The sequence below is a fragment of the Chrysochloris asiatica genome, unplaced genomic scaffold, assembly GCF_000296735.1.
Source record: "Chrysochloris asiatica unplaced genomic scaffold, ChrAsi1.0 scaffold00020, whole genome shotgun sequence".
Taxonomy (NCBI): domain Eukaryota; kingdom Metazoa; phylum Chordata; class Mammalia; order Afrosoricida; family Chrysochloridae; genus Chrysochloris; species Chrysochloris asiatica.
The window spans coordinates 18,130,180-18,142,195 of NW_006408538.1; the positions used below are offsets into that span (position 1 = coordinate 18,130,180).

The window sequence follows — 12,016 nt, forward strand, 5'->3', positions numbered from 1 at the left end:
CAGCCCAGCAGGGGCCCGCCCAAGGGCCACTCCCCAAGGGAGGCAGCCAGTCACTCGCCCGCCCTCGCGGACCCGCTCCCGAAGGGACGGTCTCCCGCCCGCCCGCCCGCCCTCACACACAGCTCCTCAGGCCAGGCCCCCAGGGCTTCGTCCACCTCTCACCTTTGACGACGCGGTCAGCCCCGGGAGGGGGCGGCGGGAGCGGGGGCGGGGGCGGTGCAGCCCGGGCCGGCTCCGGGGCGGCCATGCTGGGCCCGGGGCTCGGCTAGGCGCTGGGCCGGGCGGGGTAGGGGGCGGGGGCGGCGGCTACCAAAGCCAAGCGGCAGCGCCGCCAGGGAACATGGCGGACCCTCTTTCCCTACTGAGGGGCTGAGACCGGCATGCACCGCGAGTGCGGGGGCGGGGGCGGGGCAGGCTCTAGGGACTTGCGCAAAATTATTGAGACTCGGTGAGAAACAGGACGAAACCAAGGGATCGGGTTAAAATTCTCTGCGTGCAGACACAAGAGTCGGGAAAAGGGAGAGTCTGTACCTACTCACTTTGGTCATTGAGTGACAGGAAGCAGGATACAGGCTCTCAAGGAGTTCTCAGTAAGAAAGGGAAACGTGATCAAACCTCAGAATCTTCTAGTGATAATGGAAAATAATTCAGCTCTGGGTACTGGAGTGAGAATAGAGACGACATTGTGGGTGCTAGTGACCATTCAAAATGGAGTTTGAGCTATGATTCTGGCCCTTGTGTTTAATAGAGTGCAATTGTCTAGAACCTCAAGTCACAGAATAAGAATGCAGCCGGAGCTGTCTAAGCTGTCTAATCATAACAGGTAAGAAAAAGGGAAGGGATAATACCAAAAAATGTTCAAAGAATCTGCAGAATTCACCTGGAAAAGACACAGCTTCCCTCTTGATTCATTCAGAAATTAGAAATTGGAAGGCAGAGGAATTTAGGAATTCCTCTCTCTGTTCTGAGAGCATCTGTTAGAACAAACCAGAAGCCTTTTTCCCCCACCCTGTGTCCAGATTAGTGGGGCATAACAGCTTTGCCTCCAGTCTTCATCTGGGGGCATAGCTACTAGTCAAGGACCAGGAGCTCTGGACCCTGGAACAGGACCCAAATTTGTAAAGTATTTCTGTGCACTTACAGAATCTGGGCCCAGGTGACTGGGTCAGGGTGACCAACATTCATGGGAAAGATCAATACTTATCAACAGGAGAAAGTATGTATGACACTAGGCGATCTACTAAATCCAGGACTTCAAACTGTTTCTGTCCTGGTCAACGGTCTACTTAGAATTTGCAGTTCCACCCCCTATATATAGAATCAGAATCTGCATTTTAATGAGAGCTGTAAGAATCACATGGGGGATTGAAATACCTAAAAGGGATTCTAGAACTTGCCTAATGAAATTCTTGCAGAGCCTTTGTAGTGTATAGGACCTTAGGTGTAATCCTGAGCCCCCATCCAGAACCTTCTGAGGTCAGGCATTCCCACTTGAAATGACAAGCAGACCAGCCTGGAACAGCTAGATAGTTCTTGAAAGAAAGACCAGCAGGAAAAATAAAATAAAATAAAAAGGGCAGTCTGAATGGCTACTACAACAACAAGCATGTTGTTTGCTGGGGAGCCATCAAGGCAAGCAATCAAATCCCTTCAGAACAATGCCACCTCCAAGGGATCATATAGCAGCCATGTAAGCTTGCTGGTGACTGCGTCTATTGGTGAGTGGAAGTGGGGGAAAAGCAACAGTGAAGATATGAGCTGAGTCTGACCACATTCCATAGACTCCCATCGACCTGGAGATATTAGAGAGAAAAGGAAGGACTGGTTGGTCCAAAGTGTGGTGAGACCTGGGGACTCCTGAGCCCATGGACAAGGACATAGCCACAGAGGGCTATAGCTGAGAGTGGAATGTCCAGCTGATACAAAGTGAGGGGAGATGCACAAGAACACCCAAACTTCCATATAGGGATGGTCAATTTTAGACATTGGCTACCTAAAATGGGGGAGAGGGGCACTATTAAGGCACGAAGTGACTGGCTTACAAGTTTTCAAGAAGGAGTTTAGTTTTAGAGTGTGCAGCGGAAGGTAGAATCTCCATTGAATGGTTTTCATCTTGTCTAGACAGGTCTGGTGAAAGGAGGTGGGGGTAAGATTTTTATGATTCAATCGTGAGTAATTGTTAACATGACTAATTACGATCATCACAACTGTAAAAGTAGAAATTTTGTAATATAAAGGGGGCAATAGTTAAAAGTATGTTCCAGGAACAGAGGACCCTAGGTCCATCAAGGGGGAAGAGCATCAGCAGAATGTGGAACCGTATCCAGAGAAGCAGCGATACCAGAGATGGAGGCAGAGATGAGGACGTAGAACAGCTGAGGATTCTAGGTCCACAGAAATTGAAAGACTGTTTGCTGGCGGCCAGGAGGCAGGCTTGAAGAATGTACACCCTTTTGTTGTTTAAATTACTATATATTCTTGAGTGTTTTGGTGTACATCCCACTCCACAACCCCCAAAACAAAACAAAAAAAACCCACAGAGGGAATAAAAGCAAATACTGTTGAACGATGATACACCAAGGAGATTATAATCATTGCAATGAAACAATGAGCGTAAAACCAATGTTCTCCCATGTAAACTATCACTCAATTCACAAACACACACAAAAAAGAATCATATGGGGCAATCTTGTTAAAATGTACATTCTGATTCAGTATGTCTGGCACAGAAATGCAAATTCTCAGCAGGGAGTTGAACTGATTTGAAGCCTGAGTATCTACTAAGATTTATATATCTTGATGGGATAGGATCCAAGTAGGATGGGGAACGAAATATCTGCCCATCCGTCAGTATCTGTTCATGATGGATGTAATAATAAGTAAGCACTGGTCCGAAGGTCTCAAAGAGCACCTTTCTATAGCTTCTTGTGTAATCTCCACGATCCTGGTACCTGCATTAAAAGCAGGGAAATGCCCAGTGGAAAGTCTACAAAGTATCTTTTAGAGGAAAGGGACTCTTGGAGTGAGGTAGGGGGTGAAATGGAATCTTTTGGCATCCATGTTTCAAAACTCTACAAGGGAAGGAGTAAGGAGGGGAAGCCATGAGAAAACAGTAAGGAAGGGATAGGAGGCACATCACAAACCTTATCATAAGTAAGGCAGAGGGGGGCACCACTGCTATCTAGACAAGGAATGAGTTTGTTACAGGAGTCCAAATTCACGGAAAACATCTCTAAGAAGGGGAAAAGGGAGAGATGTGATGTGGGAGTACCTCTAGCAGAAAAGAGTTAGGAAACATACCAGCAGCAATAACACCTTATCTCCTTCAAGTCCCCCTTGGCTCCTCACCATTTATACCAGAACTCTCTCTCTGGGAGCTTCAGGCCTTGGCAATTGGTATTTCTTGCTTGCCTAGGACTCCCCCCCTCCGCCCCCATACAACAGAGTAAGAACACACAAAAGGGAAGAAAAACAAGGGATTAAATAGAACTATCTTATAGATTTATTAATGAAAAATACTTTACAAAAAACAGCATGTTTGGCCCTAAAATAGTACAGCTGACTTTGAGGGTTTACAACGGTGACTAAGCAAGTGGCAGTAATGGCTCTGCTGCTGAGGACAGGAGGGCATGTTAGTGTACCTGACTCCATCTGTTCAGAAGGGCGAGTGTTAGGCTAGCAGCTCCCCATTCTAGGCTAAGGTTTGGGGGCACAGGGAAGGCTGACAGGCCATAATACCTGGCCAGGTGGGCTGCTCTAAGTGATGTAGTCAGAACCATAACAAAGGGGCTACATGTTCCTCCAAGGACGGGGCTATGAAATACAGAGGGTCAGGTAACAGGCATAGTAGAAAAGGACTAGAAGTCAGGACTATAGTAATGAACAGAGCATGAGCGTTTTGGTGGAGATAGGGGCATCGAGTATCCAGGAATAAAACGGTGGCACCTTAAGATAAGGAATGGCTAGTGTCGCGAGTAACAATACGGATTCATCTTTAAAAGTAGCTCAACTAAAGCCCTAAGCAGTAGTTGTCTTCCTTTTGCTAATGGAAATTGGAATTTCAAATGTTTCTTCCCAAAGAGCCAGGTCTCCTTAGAAATCCTTGGCGTCCCCAGGAGAAAGTGCCAACTCTATGCTGAGATGAGATTGGCATAACTATGGCAGGGATGCAGGGTACCAACTTTTCCCACATAGTTTTATCCTAAGAGAATGGTGTGGCTCTAGGAGAGTGAAGGGGTGACCCTTACCACCTACTGTGCTGCAGGGCTCTGGCCCTCATCTGCTCTCTTCTGGGGGCATCTGCTAGAACGAACAGAAGTCCTTCGCCCCCTGTCCTCCTGTGTCCAGGTTGGGAGGCATAACTGCCTTGCCTCCAGTCATCATCTGGAGGCATATCTACTCTTCGAGGACCAGGAGCTCGGGACCCTGGAACAGGACCCGAATTCCAGGCTGACCTCTGGGGTACATGAAGACTGCAGGACTGTGAGGACACATGGTGAACAATGGGAGGGTGGGAGGGCATGTGGAAAAGATCCCCCCAGGATTGTGCATGAGGAACCGGAAGTCCCTGGCATCTTTCTGGTAGTATGGCAGTGTGAGTTAGTGAAGGCTGGCACCCTGGAGTTGTCAGAAATCTGGCCCCAAGATGCGGGTTAGTCTCTGACCAGGGTCCCCAGGAGGAATCTGTCCTGGAGCGATGTGGGAGACTCCGGTAGCTCAAAGTCCTTTCTGTGTATTTGATCCCTTGGGAAGTTTCACCCCTGTCACACACAGCCAGAAACTGCTGGGCATTCCTCGAAGTTCCTGGGGAGAAAAAAGAAACCCAAAGGCTGAGCACCTTCAGAAACCACTCTTCTTTCCAGAGGATCATTCTGAACTGTTGCTCCCAGTGCCCCACCTCTCCAAGATCATAATCACAAGGGAAAGAAGGAAGTTAAGTTTCCTTTTGGTTTCACTTGTTAAAATTCTTAATATCTATCAAAATCAACATGGGCAAATCAAAGTATGCTGTATGATTGTCCTACTACTTCAGTCCACTATACTCCTTCCTATACACACACATACACACACACTCTATGTGTATGTGGCTCCTGAATACAGATAGCAAATGTATACTACAATTCTAATAACTGCATCTAGAGCCACCACTCCAAAGCATTACTCAATCTTTCTTAACAGGGTACCTTCAGTCCAGTTAAGCAATCTCTGCTTACATTCTTGCTCATTCTCAGAGATCTCTACATTTGTTCACACCACTCCTCCCAAAGACACATTCTCCTTTCTTTACAACAAACAAAATCACTAATTTCTTTAATCACGTCTAAAAAAAAATGCTTCTTTATTTCATGACCCAGCTACATCTGCATTATGCTCTTGTATGTATGACTGTATTCTGATTCTTTAAGCTCTGAGCTCTTGGAGAACAGCAAGACTTCTTCCTCTCCTGTTTTCACTGTAGCCTTCATTACAGAACAGCCTATAATCAGTGCTGCCTGACTGACTGGTGGTACCCTCAACAACTGTTAAAGGAAGCTGACTGCCTGGCTGCTCCATTGATTAACAAGGAATCCACCTCCAGAAAGCCGCCTTACCCAAAGCTTCCTGAAATTTGAACATAAACACCAACAGTATTAGTCTATCTTGTGTTCTAGCACACCCCAGCCCCAGATGTTTAGATCTTTAAGTCAAGGTTTCTTAACCTCAGTAGTGTTTTGGGGCTGGTGATTTTTTGTTGGGGAAGGAACAGGGCTACCCTGTGCATTACAGAATGTTTTACAGCATCCTGGCCTCTACCCACTAGATGCCAATAGCACATCCCCTTACCCATATTGAGCAACACTACTTTAAACTATAGATTATTTCCCATGTACAATTTTAATAAGGAGGAAAAGGACATTTTGCTGTGGAGGATCAAAGAAAGATAGCATGATACAGCCCACCTACCACAGAATTGTCTGAGTCTGTATGGGTACTCCATGTACAGACTCATTCCAAGTTTCCCATTTACTCCGTGTCCTCCTAGACCACCCTTCAATGCGACATAAAGAACAGAAGGAGAGAAAACTAGGTGATAACTTTCTGGGGTTTTTGTGTGTGGGGAGGGATCCTAAAGAGCGGATTTTAACTCCCCTTGATCACTGAAAGAGCTTATCTTATTATGACTGAAGCAATTCATTTTCATGGGTTATTCAGATTCTGGGGGCACTGGTTTTAGGGCCTTGGTTCAAGAATCATGTTGCTCAGTAAATGATCTACTCACAAATCATCTAAATCAATGCTTGATCTTAACTGTAACTTAGATCCTATACCATGCCACCTTGGAGGCCATCTCATCTCCTAAAAGGTATCATGTTCTAGCATATAACATTAGATATGGGAGGAATTACCTGGGGGTCTATGGGGCTCCCCTGCCATGCTGGGCACCAGGACATCTGGGGACAGGAACTGTGGTTGGGGAGGGTAGAGTTGGGGACCAAGGAGAAACACAGGAGGGTCATGGATGACAGAGAGAGAAGAGGAGCTGGAACAACGGTGCCCGGTTTCCAAAGGTTTTTTCCTCATGTTTGATGACTCCTTATAATGAGACAAGACAAAAAAACAAAAAAAAACAGAGATGAGGATTAACACACAGCAGGATGTGGTCAGGTAAACACAGTGAGGCAAGGGGAAAATGGAGGAAAAAAGAGCACAAACCTGCCATTGTTTTGGACAAGGATACTATTTACTCAGCCACTTTCCCTTGTCAGTACCTTTAGGTAACATCCGAATCACCTTGAACTGCTTGAGAATCCAAACTTCAGATCTTTTACCCTTAGCAAGACTCTTTCTCACAGCCCTCATCTTCCCAACCTACCATTCAGATGTTTAGCAAACTCCTTAATGCTAACAGGAGAATTAGAGATCAAGATAGAAATTAAATTTAAAAAAAAAAACAAAAAAACCATAGATTCAGAAGAACAAGAATACATCTAGTGAATGCAGAACCAAGGGCTCCACTCCACCTTCCTTCCCGTCACTGCGTTCCACAACCTCCTCATTTGCTGTCAAATGTGATACTCATGATGCTTTTGCCTGCTTATGTCATTAGTCAGTCTCCTTTGTGGTCAAGTCCGAGAAATATTCCCACCCTTTTAACATCTGAAACACTAACATGACCAAAATTGAATCACTATCCTTCCCAAGTACCACATTTTCCTAAATTACCCCGAAGAAAACTTGGCATTGTTTTTCATTTCCCACTTTCCTTCTACAATTCCAATAGCTGCATTTGTAAGTACTATCATTTCTATCTATGAATTTTATATTTGAATGCATCTGGACCACTGCAATAATCGCTAATCCTACCTTCCTAGCTGCAGTCAGCTACCTCCTTACCAACCTGTAAGGTCCTATGTAATCTGGCCCTGATAACTTTTCTTTTTGCCCCCTAACATTCTTGTGTCTTTACAACTCCACTTTAATCTTCTTAATGTTCTTCAAACACACCAAGCTCATTCCCACCTCAGGGTCTTTACACTTAACTGTTTCCATTATCTGGAATGTTTTTATGGTTTACACCTTCATATCCTAAGCTCTCTGATCAAATGTTACTTCATGGAGATTATTTCCCTTGCTGCCTGTCAACAACAGCCCTGTGTATAACTGCCACCATCTCTTTTTAACCCCTACTTACTGTGTTTTATTCTTCTCTATTACACTTACTGTCTGAAATTCTATCATTTGTGTTACTCTTTTAAGGTCTTTCTCCCCTAGTAGAATACATTTCTTATTAATTTCAGTATGTAAAAAGTTAAGAGGCTCTTCACTACATGCTCATAGCAGCTACCGCAGCATGACACATGGTAGGCATCTACCCAGTGGGCTGGACCTTGCAGCCTGATGACCAAAAGCCAGTCTACTCATCACCCTTCTTACCCATCATGCCATACTTGCCTGGCTTCCCTACTTCCTCTCTGACCACTTCGTCTCATTTTAGGGTTCTTCTTCAGAAAAACCACCCTAAGTCTGATATTCTTTATGACTATAACTCCTCTCCTCTTTTCACTCTACTCTTTTCATTGGCTGTGATTCTCATCTGTCTCCCATCTAAAGGTCTACCAGATATCTCCACTCATGCTTAATATATCTAATAGTGACCTCATCTCTTGTATTCCAGCTCCTGGAATCTCTATTTTAATTCAAGGTATAATCATCAACCTGTAAATTCTGATACTGCCCATCATTCCTACACACAGGCAAGCAATCACCAAGCCCCATTGATTTTTACCTCATAATTGGCTCTCCAATATGTCCTTCACTTATAGGACTCTCTATGATCCATGATCTGATCCTTGTTTATATTCCTTCCAGTCTCACTTGCCAACAGTTTCCAATCTCTCCCCTCAAAAGAAGATCTAATCCTGCCATATCAAACAAGCTTCTTTTGATTCAATTAATATTTGCTCCTGGGCTTTTATAGATACTGGTACCTTTACCTCCATATTCTTTCAGCTTCTTCTTTGGTCCCCAAAGCCTGGTTTAGTAATCCCTTCTATTATGCTCCTATGACATCAAATCCTCATCATCTCATGTTTGTTAATCTGTTTCCTCCAGCAGATAAGCTCCATTCAAGAGTAGGAACTGTATTGAACTCACTCATCACTATATCCCTAACACCGGGCACATAGGTGTTTAAAAAAATGCATGCTTGTTAAAAAAACAAGCATGCGTTTTTTTAAAAAATGAATCAAGTAATAAATGAATAATACAGGAAAAAAGGGAAGCCAATGCTCCTGGAAAAATAGCACTTTCTATTAAATACATTGACAGTATATTAGAATAAATACTGGACAGTAGAGACCACATTTTCCAAAAAGAAATGGCAGAAATGATCAGTTGGAAAAAATAAGTATTTCTAGAAAGGGAAACTGGATCTGAAGGATTACTGGGACAGAGCCATCATTTTCACTGAATATTATTTTGTGCCCACCAGTTGTCTGTCAGTTTGATGTATGGTGGTAGTTTACACATTGCTGTGATGCTGGAATCAACACTACCAGTATTTTAAGCACAATCAGGATCATGCATGGTAGACAAGCTACAGCAGACCTTCCAAACTAAGACAGAGTAGGAATAAGGAGAGGCAGACAACTTCTGAAGGGTTAAACAATGAAAACGTTATAAACAGTAGCAGAACTTGATCAGATACAATGGCAAAAGATGAAAACCTATGACTAAGAGTGGACCATTGTCAGACATAGTGCCAGAAGATGAACCTCTCAGGTTGGAAGGCACTTAAAATATGACTGAGGAAGACTGCATCCTCAAAGTAGAGTTGACCATATGAATTGAATGGAGGAAAGTTTTTGAGACCTAGATTTGCTAATGGGGCACAACTCAAACGGAAGAGAAATAGCTGCAAATATTCATTAATAATCAGAATGTGGAATGTACTAAGTATGAATCTAGAAAATTGGAAGTTGTCAGAAATAAAATACAACGTATAAAGATTGATAGATATCCTATCAATCACTAGGCATTAGTGAGCAGAAATGGACTGTAGTGGTCATTTTGAATAAGTTAATCATATGATTTAGTATGCCAGCCATGTCAAGTTCAAGAGAAATGGCATCACATTCATCATCAAAAAGAACATTTCTCATCACCGATAAAGGCAAGTGAGGGAAAAACAGCAATGAAGCTGCAAGCTAAGCCCTACAATGCTCAATAAACTCTATGAACCCGGATGGAGACCTGATTGGCTAGCAGTGTGCCAAGTCCAGGGGACTCTTGGACCCAGTCAGCGACATAGCCACAGAGGACTAGAGTGGAGAGTGAAGTGTCCAGCTGATAAGAAAAGAAGGCATATGCATGAGTACACCCACACTTGCAGATAATACCCACTTGATCTGGCTTCAATGGCTGAATAATAAGAGCTCAAACAGAACAAGAAAGAAGAGGGAAAAAAGAATAATCTGATACAATTTGATGAACTAGACATACACCTATGGAAGCAGCAGCTCAAAAGAATGAACAAATCTTCACAGCAAGGATCATTCCCGCCTCCTCCACACACGGAGAGGACAGGGATGGGCAACTTGGACACTGGCTACCCAGAATGGGGGTGCTACAGAGGCAAGAAGTGACTGGCTTACAAACTTTCAAGAGGGAACCTAGATCCACAGGGCGTGGAGCAAGGTAGAATCTTCACTGAGTAGTATCCATTCTGCCTAGTTAGGGCTGATGAAAGGAGCTGCAGATAGGTCTCTTGCAATAAAATAGCGAATAATTGTTATCAGGACTGATTGTAAGGGCTGGAAATGTAAAGGTAGACATTTGGGGGCAGAGGGAGGGGAGTGATGAACCTTGCAATCTAGGAGCAGAGGTCCCTGGGACCATCAAAGGAGAAGAGCAGAGAACGGAACCCTACCCAGAGAAGCAATGATGCCAGGGATGGAAGCAGAGACAATGACGTGGGGAAATGGAGAAGCTTTAGACTTTGGACCCGGAGAGGGAGAGGGGCAGTATGCAGACAACTGGGGGGCAGGCTTGCGAGGTATACCCTTTGGTTGATGGATGATGCATAGAAGGGATAGTAAACATGGAAAGGAAACAATATACGACGGGATCAATGTGAAGCTGATATCCTCCCATGTAAACTATCACATACTTCACAATAAAGCATTAGAAAAAACAAAGAACATTTCAATATCTATCTTGAAGTGAACTGCTGTCTGTGATAGGGTAATATTACAATGAAGCCCAGTTAATACCACTGTTATTCAAATTTATACACTAACCACTAAACCCAGTGATGATGAAACGGAAGAATTCTAACAACTTCTGCAATCAGAAATTGATCAAACATGCAATCAAGTTGCATTGATAATTACTGGTGACTGGAATGAAAAACAAAGAGGAAAGATCAGTAATTGGAAAATATAGCCTTGCTGACAGAAATGATGCTGGATATCACATGACAGAATTTTGCAAGACCAACGGCTTATTCATTGCAAATACCTTTTTTCAACAACATAAAAGACAACTATACATGTAGACCTCACCAGATGTAATATACAGAAATCAAAATGACTACAATTGTGGAAAGAGATGGTGTTGAGGCTCAATATCATCAACTGAAACAAGACCAGGGTCAGACTGTGGAACAGACCATCCACTGTTTAGATGCAAGTTCTGGTTGAAGCTGAAGAAAAATAAAACAAGTCCAGGAGAGCCAAAACATAGCCTTGAATATATCCCACCTGAATTTTGAGATCGTCTCCAGAACAAATTAGATGCATTAGACACTAACGACCAAAGACCAGAAGAGCTGTGGGATGATATCAAGAACATCATATAGGAAGAAAGCAAAAGGTTATTAAAAAGACAGAAAAGAAAGAAGAAACAAAAATGGATATCAGGAGAAGAAACAAGATGGCAGATTGGGTAGTGGTGCAGTGAAGAGCTCCGTCAGCAACAACACAGAATACTAGACCAAGCAGGCTCAGGGGATGGTGCTAGAACTTTGAACCACATATAAAGGAATATTTAGAATGTTGGAAGGCTTACAGCTAGGGGAATTTGTAGCAGAAGGCTTACAACTAGGGGAAATTCAGTGCTTTCTAATCCAAGACACTCAGCTGCTCCTGGAGCCACCATCTTGGGAGACACCAAGTGAGGGAAGGATCAGAGCAGCCACAGATGCCTGACAGAACTACGGAGATAAAGGTGTTGATGCACTTTTGTTTGTATCTGTTCATTGGTCTCTTGCTGGCTGCGCACGCCCATTTTGGTGACTATAGGGGGTCCCTGAGCAAGTGGACACCCCACTCCCACCCCCAGAGGGTTCTACTATGCATGTGCATGGATCTCCTTGAAATTTAAAGTGACAGTTTCCACTTAAATTCAATAGGCAGTGCAAAACAGCCACAACCGGCCCTGAACTGTTTATCACTAGGAAAACGGGCTGAATGGGGATTGTGGAGTTGGACAGGCACACTAAAAAGGAAATAGGCCAAAAATCAAATCCTGAGTTATA

General features: G+C 43.8%; 2 protein-coding genes across 4 annotated transcripts in view; both read right to left on the reverse strand.

Moving 5' to 3' along the window:
- The window catches only part of PPP3CB (protein phosphatase 3, catalytic subunit, beta isozyme), a 72,950-nt gene extending 72,568 nt beyond the window's left edge, over positions 1-382 (reverse strand). For all 3 annotated transcript variants that reach the window (XM_006835890.1, XM_006835891.1, XM_006835889.1), the window contains exon 1: positions 163-382. In XM_006835890.1, the coding sequence (XP_006835953.1) occupies positions 163-247 (85 nt within the window). In that variant the 5' untranslated portion in view covers positions 248-382. The remainder of the gene's footprint in view (positions 1-162) is intronic.
- A 3,861-nt stretch (positions 383-4,243) lies between these two features.
- USP54 (ubiquitin specific peptidase 54) overlaps positions 4,244-12,016 on the reverse strand; it is a 104,329-nt gene continuing 96,556 nt past the window's right edge. The window contains exons 20-21 of the mRNA XM_006835892.1: positions 6,387-6,573; positions 4,244-4,803 (exon numbers count right to left, since the gene is read on the reverse strand). Of these exons, the coding sequence (XP_006835955.1) occupies positions 4,244-4,803; positions 6,387-6,573 (747 nt within the window). The remainder of the gene's footprint in view (positions 4,804-6,386; positions 6,574-12,016) is intronic.